We start from the raw sequence: 20,078 nt of genomic DNA, 5'->3' as shown, positions 1-20,078 counted from the left end.
ATTGCATAAATGAATCAACTGAATGGGGGAGGAGGGAGGAGAGAGGGAGAGCTGAGACAGAGGAAGGAGTGAGCATCTTCCAACATGGACTGTGAGGGGGGAAAGGCACTGTGTAGCTGTCTGTAGTATTCATAAAATAAAAGTCAAAATAGACAACCCATGTTTCTCAAAATTACATTCAACACTGCTTTAGAGCTGCTCATGTAACTGACTCTCAACAGAAAGCTGGGGAAGCTGTCTAAAAAATCAGATAGACAGCACCAGTGGGTCTAAATCACAGGCTCACCAGTAATGTGTTTTAAAGAGATCGTCACCATCAGGGTCCTTCTATAAATAGTACTGCAAAGGTCACAAAGCTGCATGAACTTAAATTATAGGATAAATCTGACTAACTGATAGCCTATTTCAATCTCCAAAATTCCCACTGCGGGAAATCAGAAAGTAAGCTCCACTCCAGAGGAGCTGAATTGGCAGTGCATTTGAAACAGGGATGCTCTTCCCTCAGAAGGCTGTCTGAGCAGCAGTCTGGTTGGCAGGGTACAGCAATTCTGCATAGGGTAAATGGATGCAAACGTTTCGCAGAAATTGCCCTGCTTCCTCTCAAAGTAAATAGCACTAATTTATGGAGAGCAAATTTTCAAATCATAAAGTAGAAGCACCTGGGCCTCTTACAGACCAACTTCATACAAGGTTACAGTACTGTACAGCATGCTACTTCTCAGAATAAAGGCTTCTAGGACCATAGATGTGTTTGAGAATGATCAATGGGAAAACCCAGAGAGATGGCTTACACAGATGTTCTCTATGTGGAATTTGAATATAAATTAAAATACCAGCTTATGCACTTGGGAACCAGCCTTTAAATTCTCTAGTGCTTTTAATCATTTTTATTTCATTTTATTAGAAAAAGAGAATCATTGTCTACAAACTATTTTCTTTCTAACTATGCAAATACAATGAACAAATCATCTGCAATATCAAAATACTGTTTGTAAATCACTGATGGCACTAACAATTTTAGGAATTTGATAGGACAGAGTATTGAGAAAGACCAACAACAGATTTCAAATTATAGGCATTAACTGAATTTTAAGAATAGAAAATAAAATTTAAAGTTTAAAAGTCAGTAAGTTTAAGTTCTCTGACTTTTAATAATTTAAGCCCAATCATCAAGAAATCAGAAGCACCCAATATGTTCAAAGTTGCACAAATGGGTACAGATGATAGAAAAGTAAGCCCCATGCAATGTTTTAAGTGTTGCTATCAGATATATTTAAGTGATACTTTACAGATTAAAGCTCCGTAAAATCAAAATATATCCTCCCGATTACATTTTAAAACAGTCACAATAATTTATCAACAGTTGCCATTTCACAGCAATTAGAAAACAGGAGTTGATACAAGGTGAACAAAAAAAGTACTTTTTTCTCTTTTAGGAAATAAACCTATGTATACACACACACACACATACACACATAACGTCATCTTTTAAAATTCAGAGTGGTTAATTTGCTTTTGTATTATATATATATATATAAAAAAAAAATCCCTATGGTCAAAATACTGAAAAAGCGCAAAAGCTGAAAAAAGAAAACCACATTTGCCACTTTTAAAAAATACATTATTGTCTCAGTGGTTCTATTTTTTTTTTTTTTTTCTTATAAAGTTAGGTATTATGAGGACTCTGCACTCATCAGACTCCCAGGACTGTACTGGGCCAGAAAGAATTCAATCTAACCCCTTCTCCGTCTCCAGGAAGGATACTCCCTAACCCATCCTGCAAGATGATAGAATACATGCCTCTCTTATGAACTGTTAAACTGGGAAAGAAAACATGCCCACCTGGAAGCAATCTAAGTCATAAAAGTTCATGAATCTGTGGGAGAGACCGCCTGAATGAGAAAGCTATTCTTTGGATATAAGTTAGGAGCTTCTGGAAGTATATAAATTCTTTTAGTTTATATACTTTTAGAATATGGACTTAAAAAATGATGTCTTTTAGAATACGGACTTAAAAAATTATGTCTCCATATATACTGATCTATTACAGGGGTTGGTAAACTACAACCCACGGTCCCTAACTGGCATGTCACCTGTCTTGGTAATAAAGTATTATTGGAAATCAGCCATGCTCACTCATGTTTGTGTTGTCTATAGCTGCTTTTGTGTTCAAATGACAGAGATAAGTAGTTTGAAAGAGACGGTATAGACAGCAACGCCTAGAAGAGTTACCCTCTGGACCTTTGTAGGAAGAGTTTACTGAACCCATGATGTAGGGCACCACGTGTACTCTAGTTTCCTAAGAATTAATGCACCTCAAGATTTTAGCATGTCCTCCAAGAATAACCTTCATACTAGGGGCTCCTTAGCAGATTAAATGTCAAACACCCCACCCTTGAAGTGGTGCTTGCCTTTTGGGTGAGGGAATAATTTGTATAGATTTTCAATAAATATCCGTAAAAGTTAATAAATACACACACACACGAAAGAAAGCCAAATAAGGAAAGTATGCCTGTCGATGTTCTCTTAATGTTTTCCTATTACGGGGGAGGTGGGGTGGGTACTAAAACGATTCTTTCTGCCAACTTCCTTCAGCTTTTCTTTAAATTCGGTGGGTTTATTTTTGGTAAGTCATGCTCCCTCCTCACCTCCCATACAATTAATAACCTTTAAAGCAGCCTGCCTAAAAATGTTTATTTACCTAGTTTGGTGAGGTCTTGTTCAGGAACAGTATTTATTTAAACTAAACATAGTAAAGATTATTCTTTTAGAAAATATTCCTAAAATACTTTATCTGTTATTCTAAGAAGGGTAAGATGGTACAGGGAAATTAAACTCTGCAAAATATATCTTAAAAACCAGAGGTACAAAATAGCTACCACTTCTGAATGGTAACGTAAAATAAAAACAGACCATTCTCTCAAATTTAAAGAGCATATTTTCTCCTGCCCTGAGTCAGCTAATGAAGTCTTTTTCAAACAGGGAACCTCCTGAACTCAAGCAGCTATTCATGAATCTTTAAGAGTTCACAGGTGTTTTGTATTTCCATAGTTGTTGAAACAGGGAAGATAAAACAGAGAAGATATTTATCAAACAAAAATTTATACCAAAATTAACCATTTTTTTTCCACCAGCTTAGAAGGGGACTTTTCCCTTACTTTGTTAAAAAATGAACGGTACGGAACTGTACGTGATCGATGTTTCCATCACCCCTTACGTTTCTACAGCGCATTAGCAGATTCCAAAGTGCTTTCACGTGCCGTCTCGTTTATTCCTCACAACACCCCTGTGAGGTAGGTACAGCAGGTATTAGTCTCCTCATTTCAAGATGAGGAAATTGAGGCAAAGAGAGGTTAAGTGACTTGCCCAAGATCACACAGCTGATAAGGATAAGTGGCAGAGCCAGGACCAGAAATCAGATTTTCTGACTCCTTGGCTAGTACTCTTCCCACTTGAATTACTGCCCCCAATTATGAATAATGTTCTGTGTATCAAAATTGAAAGGTTACTGAAGTCCATTTCAGTGATGTTTAACAGTAAAGTTAATTGAGAACTACAAGAACAGTAGGTCTGATGATTTTACTTGACATAATAAAACTGGTGCAAAACCACTTTTACCTAATTAACTTATAACCATTTGGTCCAAATACATAAAATATGCAATATTTACAGCATTTTCCTTTCTTTTCTTTTTTTTTTTGTAAATGCAATGCTTTTAAAACACATTATAAAGCACCTTAGTAAAAATAGTCTACAAGTAAAAGTACAGAAGAAGTAGGAAAATCCTACCCATACCACAGCTCACTAATGGAGTTATAATATGGAATCACCGAAATGTCAGTATATGCTCTACAAATAACCCATGGAGGAACAAATACTAAACTTACTTTTCTGACATGAATGTGTGGAAGCCTTAACTAAAACTCCAGACAATGTCAACATTCCTTGAAGTGTCTCCCCAGTCTTAGATACTAGAAAGACATGAATCAGAAATACTGCTTTGACTCTTTTAAAATTGGTTTTTAACACTAATGATCAGTTTTTTTAAAGAATATTAAAACGACCTACATAAATGTGGGCAATTCCAACTACGGCAGAAACATTCTTAGCAAAGAGGATCAAACATTCCAATAAATTGCATGAGACATGATTCACAAAAACAAAGCACACACTGCCAAACAGTAACACTATTCAGTAGAAGTGTATGACCCAAAACCTCCAGGTGAAGGCGGATTAATCTTCATTCATGGTTAGCTGGGGAAAAAATGTTTTGTCCAAAAGACACTATCAGAACTTAGGTTTGAAATTGTATTTAGCCTCCAATTAGACCCGCTATGTGTTAATTTTAGGTGATGTGTAGGCTTTTTCCAGGCAGAAGGTTATAACTCCCACCAAAATTGAACCAGGAAAAAAGAAGAAAGAAGAGGAAGAAAAAGAAAAAAGGCTGAAAGTGAAACCTCTGAGGCCACTGAAACTTACCAGCCAGCATCTACTTCCCGGGTGTTACTGCTCCCTAACTCGGCTCAACACACACTGTCTCTCACACCTATCAGCAACCCGACTTGTGGGGCTGAGGTGAAGACAAGGTCGAAGTTTTAGTTCAAGAACCTAACAGTCACACCTTGTACTCAGTTCGACTTAGGGTAAATCTTTTCATAGAAAAAGTTTTGTGCGAGGATGTAGAGGTCTCCGTCTTTTTCCCGTACAGCGTGGGCTCTGATGAACTGGAACTGCTCCAGGGCAAATTCATAGAACTCGTTCTCCATTTTCCAAATGTCAGATTGCTGCAGTTTTGCAATGGTTTGTTTAGTTGGGAGTTTCTTCTCCGTGGTTTTCCTAAGATGAGATTTCTTTCCTACTTACGAAGGAAAAAAAAAGAAAAGGTGAATAATTCTGAGAACACACAAAAGAGCGATGCTTCTTTATGTGGAGAGATGGATTAAGTTAATGTGGCACACTGAAGGACGGTAACATAACTGTTTTGCATTAATATCATTCAGGCAAGACTGGTGCCCTAATCATACTAGAACTGTGATTTATTCCTTTATAATGTAAATCCTTAACCTGTTAGAGACTTAATGAGATGTCAAATAAGAAAAGTAAGGATCACCACTCAGTAAAGTGTAGGCTGTCGCCTTACATGCTGTTCTATTATCAAATGCTTGGTACTCTGACTAGTTTATTTTTTAAATATGATAAAATATCTCTTTTCAAACTTAATACTAATTTACCATAACCTACATTCTCCATGTGTGAGAAGTTAGGGCATATGCATACTCTGGGAAGAGTTGCTATATTGGGTCTTACCAAAGAACAGGGGAAAATCCCACATTTAGATTGGACCAGAGCCCTGCCACTCAGCTATGTCATACAGTTGAGGCCCCTGAAGCACACTTTACCCTGGCAGACACAGCACCTGCTGATTATCATGGCTGGGACTCAGTTTCGCCATCCCACCCTTACTCTAAACAGCATTAGGTCTAAACAGGTCTCAGGTGCAATATGGTCATAATGTTTGGTATGTGGCATTAGTTAATGACACATTTCTAACGAAGACTGGTTCTGCAGCTCGTATCTTTCCACTAGTCCTACAATGCCTTCTAATTATCATCTAATGCATATTTTATTTGCTCAAAAAATACTGAACGAATACCAGCTGTGTGCCAGGCCCTGTTTTGAATTGAAGATGCTAAGAAGGGGGGGTGCCTGGGTGGCTCAGTGGGTTAAAGCCTCTGCCTCTGGCTCGGGTCATGATCCCAGGGTCCTGGGATCGAGTCCCGCGTCAGGCGCTCTGTTCGGCGGGGAGTATGCTTTCCCCTCTCTCTCTCTGCTTGCCTCTCTGCCTGCCTCTCTGCCTACTTGTGATCTCTGTCAAATAAATAAATAAAATCTTAAAAAAAAAGAAAGAAAGAAAAGAAAATGCTAAGAAGAAACAGGCAATATAATATACCTGCCTTTCTGGAATTATTTCTTGGGCTTTACTCAAGAAATGTCAAATCACACATATTTTTCAAGTTGCGAACAAAGTTAAGGACAGCTTTAAAAATAAACCTGTCCTTTATATACCTGTCCGGTAGAGTTCTGTAGCGCCCCTGAAAAACCGGGGCAAAGCTGCCTCCAGCAACATGATAAAATCTTCAAGTTCTTCAGTGACTCCCACCAGAAAGTATTCATTAATTAGGTTATACTTGGCTTGATCCATAGCCCACCTGCTTCCCACATTCCTAAATCCAAAGAGAAGGAATTAGAAACCTGGCTGTGAAATCTGCTACATATTTTTTTAATGCCTCTGACACTACAGATTATGGAGAAAATAAACACATGTCCATCCAAAGCCTTAATGCCCTTTTATTAATGTCTCGGGAGCAGGGGAGTAAATTACTTGATTTCGAAGGTCCATCCCAGTTCTACGAATCTATGAAACATACTAAAGAAGTTAAATTAAAATCTCCTCATTAAAGTCCAAAAGACAATACCCTTTTATTGCTCTAAGGCAGGGGTTGGCAAACTTTTTCTGTAAAGTGCTAGAAAGTAAATATCTTAGGCTTTGCAGGCCATATGTTCTTGGTTACAAATACTTAACTTTGCTCTTGCAGTGTGAAAATAGTCATAGACAATAAGTAAATAAATGGAAATGGCTGAGTTCCAATAAAACTTTATTTCTAAAAACAGATGATAGGCCAAATTTGGTCTCTAGATGGTAATCTGCCAATTCCTATTCTAAAGATATGATTAAAAATTGAGAAGATGTTCTTCCTATACTTCCAGTTCTTGTGCTGTTATTATGCTTTGATATAATCTATTGAGTAGGCCCCTTAAGGTCCATATTGATCCAGTAATATGTCTCACATAATGAGCAAAAGAATAAAGGCATTCCTTGCATTTCTCATCATGGTTTTAAGGAAGACACTAACTCTGAATGTGTTCCTATTTCTACTTTTCTTATTAAAATGATTAGAATAAATATGTATAAAAATGTACCTTTTTAAAAAAAAAAAACTGAAAATTCTGCTCATTCTGAGGAAATGAACTTTTTTTAAAGATAAAAAAACCTTTATTTTCCACCTCATATTTATTAGCAGACCAAACCACAACCATAACCCTGGCTTTTCTCAAAGTAAAAAAATCAGTTAACAGTAAAACCAGGTGAATAATTTACCCACTAAGCCTTTTCTTGATCTAAAATGAATGGCTAAGGGGCACCTGGATGGCTCAGTGGGTTAAAGCCTCTGCCTTCGGCTCAGGTCATGATCCCAGAATCCTGGGATCAAGCCCCACATTGGGCTCTCAGCAGGGAGCCTGTTTCCTCCTCTCTCTCTGCCTACTTGTGATCTCTATCTGTCAAATAAATAAATAAAATCTTTAAAAAATAAAAAAAAAAGTAAAATAAAATGAATGGCTAAAACAACAAGCTTAGGAGAAAATGAGCTTTATGAAATTATCCCTGGCCTCTAATTAGGAGATCTGCCAGAATATAGGAAAATATGTTAACATCAAAACCAAAAAACTATGAGGCACCTGGATGGCTCAGTTGGATAAGATTCTGCTTTCAGCTCAGGTCATGATCTCAGGGTCCTGCTCAGTAGGGAGCCTGCCTCTCCCTCTGCCCCTTCCCCTGCTTGTACTCTCAACTCCCTCTCAAATAATAAAATAAAATAAAATAACAAAAAATAAAAAAAAAAAAACAAAATTAAAAACCAGCATCTGAGAAAACACTGCCAAGGATATGATGTATGAAGAATCTTTTCAATGCATTTAAAGGTAACTATAAAACTAGATTATTACTTAATTCCATGTTATTTTTAGTCTGGTCTTTCACTAATTTCCCTATACCTAGCCCTTGACTGATACGTTCACACTTGTGAAACACAGATTATAGAGACAATAAAGAAGACTATCAACTTAAGCTAACTTTATGTCCCTACCAGCATTCCGAGCTGTGGCCACAGAAGAACGGGATTTGAAGCCAGAGCTTCTCCGGAGCACAGTCTGAGCCGCCCTCGGCCACACATTCATCAAAGGTCTGGAACAGACACAAAACAGCACACATGAGCCATAAACGCAGGTCTCACCTACAAATACCTTAACAGGTTAAGTTATTAAATACACAGGCAGCAGCGGGTGGGATGAGCTAGTAAATTAAAGAGGCGGGTTACAAAAACATACTTGAGACATTAAGGAAAGTTAGATTTTTTCTTTTTTTTTGGTGCCCATCTTTGTTTAATGCTGATGTATATAGGAGTTTTGTTTTGCTTTTACTGTACAAATTAAACCCTCCCCCACTCAGATAACAATTTGTCCTCGAGAATAAGTACTGGTTTATGTTGAATTTGTGTATTTGTACTTTCTAGCCCCCTTCCAAAGGAAATTAAATAAAAACAAGGCTAAAGATATTCTACAGGAAATAATCATTTGAAAAGAATATAAAGGAGGACTACACTGAAGTCTTCCCTCCTTTTCTCGATAAAACAAACAAAACTCATTGTACCAAGCAGAAATGACCTTAGATACTGATGACTTGTGTGCCCTCCTGTCCAGGGCATCTGACTGAATTAATTAAAAGGGAAAGAGACTCATAGGCTATGAATCTAAAATTAATCAGCTTCACTTCTTCAAGTACATACAGTCTGTCACAGGCATTTTAACAGTAGGCACTATCTATTTGAAATGATCCTGAGCTGCCAGAGAACACACTTGGGAGCTCTTGTTGTCCCGGTGAGACATCTACAAATGCCACCTGTTACTTCTGAGAAGAGAAAGTATGGAAGAGCAGAAAGAGCGCAAGAGCTGAGTAAAAGCTCTGGAGTTTCTGGAACCAGGTTGAACTTTAAGTAAGTCTTTAAGGACTCCAAACCTCAATTTCTAATCTATACAATTAGGTACACTCAAAGGGCCCTTTCAACCAAAAATCTATGAGAATAGGACCAGAAAACCCTTACACCTGGTGCTGGGTGGAGCTAGAGTGGAATGATTCTCTTTATTGTGGCAACATTCAAAAGACAACAGCAGACCACAGCCCACAATTTGCCCATTCCTTTTATAAATGACCTTCTCCATGATATAGCAAAAAGGTCTACAACTTGGGTTTGAATCCTGAACCCAGAATTAAATTCTGTGTTTGTTTCCTTCCCTAAGAAGGAAAGGAGGACATGATCTTACTTTGAGGAAGAAATAAAATCACAGACATAAGAGAATCTACCACAGTTGACTGTCCACTGCAGCATTTGATAAGGGGAATGTGTCTATGTCTGTGTGGGTCTCTCTCCCCAACCCACCTCCCTAATAGTCAAATACAATGTTTTGTTGTTTCTTGTTCTCCTTGACCTTCATGGCATCTGATCACCCTCCTCTTTCTGAAAATCTCTTGGTATCTCTGCCCCTACTGGATCCTTATCTATATCTTTGGACACTCCCTGTTTCTGGCTTTGTTGGTTCTCTGTGCCTTTGTGAATGTACTATCATTATCTTCTTTGAAGGCATGTTTTGGTCCTTCCACCAGGTATGGAAATTCATCTCTGTGATCTTCTCTTTGCCCATTGCCTTCCTTATTCACACTTCCTTCTTCCTTGGCTTCATTTGTAATTTCTAGGAAAAAGACATCTAAATCTCTACCTCCATCCAGATCCATCATTTCTCATCTTCTAATACCCAGGATGCATTTTCATTTGAATTTCAAATACTACTTCATGCTCAATACTTCGGCAAAAGGATTATTCTGTCCGTGTAATTCAGACTAAAGGTCTCAGAACATTTCCGAATCTTTTTCTCTCCCTCACTTAACATCAGATGAGGTAACATCTTTCCAATCCATCTTTCGTCAGTCTTGCTTCTATCAGGGTCCCACAATGCCATGTGTCTGTTCTTTTTATTATTTTTTTTTTTTTTAAGATTTTACTTACTTATTTGACAGACAGAGATCACAAGTAGGCAGAGAGGCAAGCACAGAGAGAGAGAAGGAAGCAGGCTCCCCGCAGAGCAGAGAGCCTGATGCGGGGCTTGATCCCAGGACCCTGGGATCATGACCTGAGCCGAAGGCAGAGGCCTTAACCCACTGAGCCACCCAGGCGCCCCCCATGTGTCTGTTCTTATAATCACTTTCTAATGGGCTCCCTGCCCTCCTTCCTTCAATTCCTTCAACCTGCTCTATACAGTTACTAGATTAGTGTAAGGAGTCACTTCTAACATCTTCTACTCAGAAACCTTCAATGGTTTCCAATGTCTCAACCAAAAAAATCCAAACTTTTTATCCTGTCTTTAAGAAATGCTTCATACTCCGACCTCAAAAAGCTAGTTATCTTATCTCTACGTGTAACTTCCACGTTTACCAGATTAGCCTGTTTTGTAGTTTCTCAAGCATGTGATATATACCTTAAATCTAAATACCTTTGCTGATTACATTTTCTTCCTCTAAAAGTGCCTTCCTTCACCAATCTGGTTTACAAGAAGACTATCTTTCCAATGATTCTGGTCCAAAGTTACTCTTACCTTCTTTGGACTGGTATAAATGAACTATATTGCCTTATAACAGCCAGCTCTTAGGATGCAGTTATGTATATCTACATATATGTCTTTCTTTTTTTTTTAAAGATTTTATTTATTTGACATACAGAGATCACAAGTAGGCAGAGAGGCAGGCAGAGAGAGAGAGGGGGAAGCAGGCTCCCTGCTGAGCAGAGAGCCCGATGCAGGGCTCGATCCCAGGACCCTGAGATCATGACCTGAGCCGAAGGCAGAGGTTTTAACCCACTGAGCCACCAAGGTGCCCTACATATACATCTTTATCTGAAGAACTTGCTTCATGTATTTTTTTTTAAATGTGTATTATGTTCTCTCTCAACTCTCTGAAGGATCAAACAGTATGCATTAGTGTCCTCCACAGCACATAATCTATTGCCATACAAATTGCGCAATCAGTAGTTGCAAATGATTGGAAAGACACCATTTTCAGGGATTTTCATAAATATTAAAGGCACAGTTCTAGTGAAGATGAAGATAGAGCAGGAACATTTTTTCATGAAGCATTCTGACAGTCCTTAGAGTTCTCTCAAATTCTCTTAGGATCTCTCTGTGGCTAGCTAGATACATATACCAAATTATAGATACACACACACACACACACACACACATAAAGTGAAAACACCTCAGTTTACTCTTAAGACTCAATAAACCTCATTTCAGTGGCCCTAACATTATTTCTGAATTTTACAAGATGGTCCAACTTAGATGCACTGGCCTAAGTCACTTCATAAAAAGTAGTTTTATTATCATTTATGCCAACTTGTAGCTCATAACAATAAAAAAACCCGATGTATGTACCTATCTCTACCATGTTTGAATTTCCAAGAAATCTCAGGCTCAGTGACCTGAGTGATGATATACTAGGTTTCTGATTCCATGCCTACCCAATTTAAAGATCATCCTAGGTCACAGTGAGGTGCCTAAGGACTCAGAGGAAGTGCTCTGCTTCCTTACACCTCTATCTGATTAGAGTCCCCAACAGAAAATAAACAAATTATTAAAGTGATTGTGGATGAACACAGAATCTCTGCTACCATTTTGTGTGCATAAGATTCAAAGACACTGAAAAGATTTTGCTTAAATGTAAGAAACTAGGATATTAAAATGATGCAGTATTAAAAATTTCCAGTTACTCAACTTTGGGAATTTACACATCCACTACTGGAATAAAAACTAATTAACGAATAAGCATGAATTAAATTCTCTAGTCAGCCAACTACTAATTCCTGTGCTCTTGAAGTGTTTTAATATTTCAAATAAAACAATGTATACATAATCTTTAAGTATATTTCTGGCTAGTAGTTTTAAATCTGCTAGCCCACTCGGGCAGTCTCCAAAAGTCACTCTTCCATTCTTCCCAGAGTCATAAAGTCTTAGCCTCTCTTGCACTTAGGTACAGGCATGTGACTAAGTTCTTCTCAGTGGACTTAAAAGCAGAAGTGATATGAGTAGGTTCTGGGCCTCTTGGTTAAAAAGAAATTGCTTGCCCTCCACTTCCTTCCTTCCCAACAGGCTGGAAGGCAGAAGTAGTGGTGACCCTAATTCAACCATGCACTTAAGGACAACTTCCTAAAGAACAGCAGAGTAACAATATGGAAGGAAAGTAGGTCCTTGAATAACAGTGTGGAGCAGAAATTGCTCTAAGAGTCAGGACCCCTCACTTTTAGGCTTTTAAGTATGATAAAAATGATCTAATTTAGGGGTGCCTGGGTAGCTCAGTAGGTTAAGCTTCTGACTTCAGCTCAGGTCATGAGCTCAGGGTTCTGGGATGGAGCCCCATGTGGAGCCCTGTGTCCCTCATGCTCCATGCTTAGCGGGGAGTCAGCTTCTCCCTCTCCCTTTCCTTCTGCCCCTTTCTCCCTGCTCATGCTCTCTCTCAAATAAATAAAATCTTTAAATAAATAAAATAAATAATCTTATTTAAATTATTTGGGCTTCCTTTAGAAGCTTAGTATCTACTTTAATTTACCTAACAAATATTTTCTTAGACAATATAAAAGTAGAAAAATAGATTGGGTTTTGCTTCCTTTATCATTTGGGGGAGGAATTTTGCTCCTATCAACTAAAAGAAATAATCCAAATGCAGCCAGTAGCAAAGAAGACACGGAGAAAAGAAGAGACCATGAAATATCAGAAACTGGTGAACATACACGTGTGCCAGATTTTAGCATAAGAGTAATTCTCCCTTTTCTACATGTATGTTTGATGAATAAAGTCAACCAAGTATTTCCTAGTGAGAGAAGCCAGATGAAGACAACTCAATCCCATCTTTATCACATACACCTTGATGATTCAGTCCACTAAGATCACCAAGATGAGATGCTGCATTGACTCCCCAGCAGTGACATCAGCACTTGGGCTTCCATACCCATAACACTTAAGGCTGTCACTCAAATCCATGACCATCAAAATCTTCCTATTAGCCTTCTCCTACATTTTGGTCATATCTCAGAAATAGGATTTTCTTTTTTTTTTGAAAGATTTTATTTATTTATTTGAGAGAGAGACAGTGAGAGAGAGAGCATGAGCGAGGAGAAGGTCAGAGGGAGAAACAGACTCCCCATGGAGCTGGGAGCCCGATGTGGGACTCGATCCCGGGACCCCGGGATCATGACCTGAGCCGAAGGCAGTCGTCCAACCAACTGAGCCACCCAGGCGTCCCAGAAATAGGATTTTCTATACATAAATATTTCCCTCTTCTAAAATCTGAAGTCCTTCAAATAAAAGGCAAAAATAAAAATACTCCAGACTCTCTTCCCCTCCCACAAAACCCAGTTCAGTACACCACAGAAACAAAAAATTATGATCAGTTTTTTCACTTAAAAACCATCTATGTTTAGAAAGAACAATTCATTGTGAGCAAGATCCAGATGTTTTTAAAAGCATGAATATCAAAATGTTCTTTAGGCTATTTAGATTATTAGTTTAGATATTTAACTCCTAAAACTGAAGTTAAAAAAAAAAAGTAATCAAAATGTGATGCTTGACAGTGATGGCAATTATATTTACATTGAAATCCTTTTCTGCAAAGGATCTGGCTTTACACTTTATATAGAAAACTGAAGCTAAGAGTAAGCTCTCTGGATTTCCTGCTTGGACAAAAGCTTATCTGCATCTCTAGGCCCCTTCTGCCCTCATCTTTAAAGAGGTATTTCCTTCTCCTATCTTTGAATACCATCCTCACCGCCTTCTGAGACCCTGCTCCAACAATTTTTCTCTAGTCTCTTTTATTAGCCATCACCCCTGCTCTCTTTAGATATAGAATATGCCCAAGTGTCTGTCATCTTAAAGAAACATTTCCTGATGTTTTTTGTTCCTTCTAAAGCCAAACTTTTATCTCAAGAGTGGTCTTTCCTCTAGGTCTTCACTTCATTTCTCAGTTACTCCCCAACCCTTTGGATTCTACTTACATTACTTTCTCAAACATCCCTAATGACCTCCCCAGTGACAAATCTAAGGGACAGTTTTAAATCCTCAAATTGCTAACTTCTTCACAAGTGAAATTATTTTCCCATCTACTTGGACTCATCGGGTTTGCCTTCTGATTCTTTTACCGCAGGCTCCTTGTCATGCTCCTCACTCTCTGCCTACTCCTTAAAGGTGAGCATGCCCCAGAGCTACATATTGGCTCCCCTTCTTTTTCATTTGGTCCTCTTTTCATATTCTAGGTCTTCCAAGTGCAATTTCATTCGATCTCTTGTTTCAATTCTCACCTAATGCTGAGGACTCCCAAATCTATAATTTAGTTCAGACCTGTTTTTTGAGATACAAATACAATTTTTAGTGGATACCTCCACTTACTTATACATGACTAAGAAATAAGATCCAATTTGAACTCATTATCTCTTTCGTCAACTCCATAATAACTGACCCTTCTGTTTTCTCTCTTTTGATGAAAGGAAACACCTATGGTCCCATCAGAAACCAGGAAAGAAGACAAGTGAAGGCTGACCCTGAGTTGTGCACCTTTGACTGAGATAGAGAATACTGGTCTATCTGAAGCTTTCAAATAAAAATGAGCTGTAAAGAATTATATTGCTTTCCTGTGATGCTTTTTACATATAAAATACTAACTATCCAAATAATAACTTTTTCACATGCCTTTGTGAGACACAATTGTAAAATTCATGTTCCATAAACAAACAAGGGTCAGGGGACTGTGAATTGGTAAGAACGGTGGAGGCAGAATTTTGTAAGTTAATGAGAAAATCAGGTAGCACGAAGTATGGATTTCTTCTAACCTCATTACTACCTTTTATAAACTAATACATACTTTTAGGTAGAATATTCTAAATTCACTATAATACTTATAGCTGTCAATAAGTCTAGTTAATCTAGAGTAAGAAATTTAAAAAAATACAATTGGAGTAGGAACTGTAATCCCAAGAGCAATGAGTACTTTTTTTTTTTTTTTAAAGACTTTATTTATTTATTTGACAGAGAGAGATCACAAGTAGGCAGAGAGGCAGGCAGAGAGGGAGGGGAAAGCAGGCTCCCTGCTGAGCAGAGAGCCCAACGTGATGTTTGATCCCAGGACCCTGAGATCATGACCCGAGCCAAAGGCAGAGGCTTTAACCCACTGAGCCACCCATCCACCCCATGTACTTCTTAATAAACATAAACTGATTCTCCTTTAGATTGTTATTTAGAGCATGTAACTATTTACTCTTTCTAGAAATATGAACCCCCCCTTGGTGTTCCACTAACAAAACAACAGTTAGTAAAAAATATTTAATAATCTATAGGGCAGTTCAAAACCAAAATACTTATAATATTAAGAAAATGTGAGTGATGAGAGTTATAGGCACAGTTAATATTCCTCAGAAGCCATAAGAAGCCCTACATTGAACAAAGAACTGAAGTTATTCAAACTTGGGTACCTGGCCGACATCTTCTCAAAATGAACAAAGTGTACCTGCCCCTTGGCAGAAAACAACTGACAGTGTTGGTAGCCCAGCGGTCCCCAAATGGAGCTGTTTTGACCCAGCAGGTGACATCTGGCAAGGTCTGTGCACATTTTCAGTTCTCACCACTGGGGTGTGTGGGGGGATACTACTAGTTAGAGGTCAGAGATGCTGGTTAACATCCTACGTGTACAAGCTGCCCCTACGACTGGCCCAAAACAACAATAGTGTCGAGGCTAAGAAATCCTGTGGCAGCTGGTGACAAAAGTTAAGCTTTCAAGCAAAAATAAAAAATTTTGGAAAACTCAATCTGCCCCCATAAGTCTGACAGTTTCCCAATATGTAAAGACTTCTCTGATGAGATCTGTAGTGATTTAATGAATGTCAATTTCTGATATTGTATAATAAAATGTGTCAACATCTGGAAGGTCCACATAACTTAGTGTATGAATATGTTTCCAATGGCCAATGCATGATGATATACAATTATGCTCAGTTAAAAAAATCCATTCAAAGTGTTTTAAAATATATAAATGGATTTTAATGTAGCAGAACATAAAAAGTTCACTGCTGTGGTTTCAGATTTCTTATTAGTGTGGTATTAAAGAACACCCACAATCTTCTAAAAAAGGGTCTTAAAATCCTCCATTTTCCAATTACATATCTGTGTAAACCTGGATTTTCTTTATACATTCAACCAAAAGAACATATTCAACAGATGGATTCAATAACAGATATGAAAATCCAACTGTCTACATTAAGCCAGATATTTTTAAAAAGTTGCAAAAATGTAAAATACAACTCTATACTTTTTTGAAAAATGGTTATTTGCATTAAAATACATTATTTATGTTACCATATGATGGGCTTCCTACTGTTACTTTCAAATTAGTATTTTTAAAATTTCCCAGTAAACTGGTGTATTTATTGATATTGGCAAACGTCACACAAACAAAAGCTCTTTGGGGGTTCCCAATAACTTAAGAGTAAACGGAGTTCTAAGACTACGAAGTTTGAGAATCACTGATTTCTCTATATAGTTCTTTAATGCTTGCCTCTGTATTATTTAATATACCTCTTTTCCAGGTCCTGGACATTATACTAAGTAAACCTCCAGTCACAAATACAAAGAACAGAGTATTTGAAATCGCCCAAATAAAACAAATCTTCTGTTCCTTACAAGATCAGCTGAAATCTATCATAAGTATACATGTCCCTGAAATGTGTTTGAAATTACTGTTTGACAGTTTAGATTATCAGGTACTGCAGTTTAAAACACAATAGTTGCCATGAGTGCTGAGCTGAAAACTGCCTAATACACTTCCAAGTATCACTTAATACAATTTAATGGAAATGAAGCCAATGCAAGGTATTTCCAACCTTTGCCAGGTACTTCCTATGTCATCATAGCCACCTTTTAATTGCTCTTATCTTCAAATATGCTGCCATTTAAAAAATATTATATGCCATCCAGTCTTATCAACTCTATAGATATGAGTTTATTAATGAATGAAAGCTCTTTCCAGTTAAAGATATGGAGTTATTTGCAATAAAACAATATTATTTAACTAATTAGGTCCCAGAATGTTGCCAACACTTGTGTCATGAGAAACAAGACAAATTATTAAAAATGTGTATGTTTCAAATACATTTCAAGACCAAAAGGTCCATTTTGCCTATCATAAAGCAAAGTAATTGTTCTCTTTAATAAAGCATTTGTAGATGGCCCTGTCTTCATGAGAATTAATGTAATATAAAAGTATTTTGCTGATTTACTAATATTACATCTAAATAAACAGGTATATTAATATGTATTTTATAATGACATAAAACCAAAGACAGAACCAAAAACAAACCAAACCCTATCATTATCAGGGTGAAGAATGGTTAAGGCTCCAGGTTCGGAGGGCATATCTACCTAAATATTTCAAATATGAAAGGAAAATGATGTTAAAGTATTTGCCTGAATTTTTCTGTGGGTATTGAGAATGCAACTTGGGAACATCTTTCATACACAAATGTTGGGTAGAATGTTGTATTCCCTACCTCCTTTTTAAAGGGAATAGAGTGCTTAAGACAGTGAGCTCTGGAATTAGAGCACCTGGGTTTAAATTCCAGCTCTACGATTTACTGGTAGTACAACGCTGGACAAGGTACTTAACCTTTCTGTGCCTCAGTTTCCTTATCTGTAAAATAGAGACAATAACAGCAGCTACCTCACAGAACCATTGTACAGGCTACCTGAAAAAATACATATAAATTAAAACAGTGCTTGTTATAGATGTGAACTAATAGGGTTATATTAAGCGTTACTGTTACCCAATTCCCCAAACTGTATAGGTGAGCCACCACTAAACCAGGGTACCCAGGACTGACAGTGACAGATGGTGCACGTAGGAACCAATGGGACTGCAAATCTTCTCTTTACCCACACTAATACTCCTTTGGTCAAAGGAGAGAGATGGATATTAACATCTATCAAGTAAAAACAGTGTAAATCAAAGGGCTAAAATTAAAAAAAAAAAAAAAAGGAAGGAAAGAAGCAAGAAGGAAGGAGGAAGGGAAGAAAGTGAAGAAGTGTTGGAGTGAATTTAGAAATAACTATCAACAAATTTTAAAGTACTAGATCACAAGAGTTGTATTATTCCATTTTATAAAATGTTGTTGAATCACCATTATAACCTAAGTATATATATACATTTTAGAAGATTAACTAATACTAAGAGATCAGGGGACGCCTCCCACCTCCCCCCCCAAAAAAACACAAAAGGTCTGGTCAATTATCTGTGTTTGGATCAGTACCTTGTGCCTAAAGCTTTAAGACTAAGGAAAGGAACAGCAATTTCTAGAAAAGAGAAAAAAAGTAAATAAAACAAAATAAATCACCTCCTCATGTGACACACAAGGCACATAAAACTTAAGTGAAAAATTAATTGCTGGATGTTAATTATTATATCAGGTATCTCGCATCATGAGATTTAGGTTCAAAAGATGCAGAATTCACTCATTCAACTCATTTGCTAAGCACTTACCAGATGAACTAGGCACTGTGCTAAACACTAGAGAAACAAGGAAGAATGAAATCTAGCCCCCGCTTCAGGAAGTTCAGAACTTCCTGGAGAAGACATATGGAAACAAATAACTCAAATACCACAAATAAATGCTTTAAAAAGGGGGTTTGAATGGAGTGCTCCAGGAGCCTTAAAAGCAATATGACTAACTGCCTCTGGGGCACCAGAAAAGACTTCACCGAAGAGTTAACATCTGAGCTGGCCCTAAAAAGTGGACAGTTTTCCAGAGTGAAGGAGAAACATTCTAAATATGGGGAACAACACATGTGCCCAAAGTACATGGTGATAGTAAGCATGGAGGACAGCAACACTTCTCGTGGCCGCTTGAAGCACTGGGCGTCTGAGGGAAAAGGCATCAGGAGAAGTCAGTCTCAGATTATGTCAGACTGTCTCTTGTGCTTTGAGCCAACTTGTGAGCAACGGGGTCCCAGTAAAGGTGTTCCACAAGCAAAGTGACACATCAGTTTGGTTTCTCAGGAAAATAAAAACTGGTGCTACTCTGGGGGATGCACTTAAAGAGAAGACAACCCAATTCTGAACCTGCTAATAAGTAAGAATTCTGGGACTATTCTCACCTCATCTGAAAAAAAAACCCAGCTGCTTCAGCAAAACAGTGTTCCCAAATCGATGAGCATAAATCACAAATCAATATAAACTGCCACCATCGAGACTAAAAGAACCGAAGTTCAATACACAAAATTCCTCATATGAATGAAGAATTACAACGGTCTCACAGAAAATTGTTAGGACTATAGTAAGAGAAATATTCAGCCCTGGAACTAGAGTAAAGTATCTTTTTGAAAGAACAAAAAATTATGTGTACACCAAAATATCAACTATAAGTTTTACTTTTGCTTCTTTATACTTTTGGGTTCTTTTCAAAATTTCCACAATAAGCAAGTAGTACATTAATAATAAAAATTTTTTTAAAAGCACACTGTTCATTGCAGTTGATAAACAATTATCTTTGTAAACATCCTAAAACTAAAATATTACCTTTTTGTCTCCTTGTTTTCGTCTTCTTAACCCTGGTCTATAATCATCTCCAAATCTCAGAAAGTAATAGTAAGAAACTAGCCTCTCGATAGGATCCCTTATGACATTAATGTAAATTGGCTTCTTCTTCACACCAAATCTGAAACAGAGAGAAATGTAAAAGGTGAAATCTCTATTTTCATTCTGTTTTGGGGTATCCTGAAATTAAAAGTTTGAGGTATAAATTCTATAAGGAAAGAAGAACATGAGTTTATTTAAATAAACTAGAATATGTGGAGATAAGGAAATTATTTATGATTATTTATGTTACAATACAGTGAAACAGGAAATAAGAATTTAAAAATTACTGCTGAAGATAAAGAAGAGAAGGGAAATTTGAATGAAAGACAATTTTAAATTTTACTGGCAAGAATTACATAAAACATTTTAATTTTATGTAGCAATGATTTTTCATTTCTGGCCCACCAAACCAGACACCTGTTATCAACAGATACGTTAAATCCACACAAGTGTGACCACTGGAGTCTACCTTCTGCTATTGCTGATTTTAAAGACAAGAGCGAAAGACATTTGGTTTTCAGCACTGTTT

At 37.3% G+C, this 20,078-nt stretch overlaps 1 protein-coding gene across 2 annotated transcripts in view; it reads right to left on the bottom strand.

Moving 5' to 3' along the window:
* Positions 1–1,661: 1,661 nt before the first annotated feature.
* LOC111143040 (heparan sulfate 2-O-sulfotransferase 1) overlaps positions 1,662–20,078 on the bottom strand; it is a 196,520-nt gene continuing 178,103 nt past the window's right edge. The window contains exons 4-7 of one of the 2 annotated variants that reach the window (XM_022496471.1): positions 19,490–19,628; positions 7,926–8,023; positions 6,067–6,224; positions 1,662–4,858 (exon numbers count right to left, since the gene is read on the bottom strand). In XM_022496471.1, the coding sequence (XP_022352179.1) occupies positions 4,629–4,858; positions 6,067–6,224; positions 7,926–8,023; positions 19,490–19,628 (625 nt within the window). In that variant the 3' untranslated portion in view covers positions 1,662–4,628. The remainder of the gene's footprint in view (positions 4,859–6,066; positions 6,225–7,925; positions 8,024–19,489; positions 19,629–20,078) is intronic. The other variant, XM_022496472.1, reaches the window with a different exon arrangement.

The sequence above is a fragment of the Enhydra lutris genome, unplaced genomic scaffold (assembly GCF_002288905.1).
Source record: "Enhydra lutris kenyoni isolate GAN:26980312 unplaced genomic scaffold, ASM228890v2 scaffoldscaffold9, whole genome shotgun sequence".
In the NCBI taxonomy this organism is placed as follows: Eukaryota; Metazoa; Chordata; class Mammalia; order Carnivora; family Mustelidae; genus Enhydra; species Enhydra lutris.
Note: the sequence above shows the minus strand (reverse complement) of the source record. Positions and strands in the feature narration are given on the sequence as shown.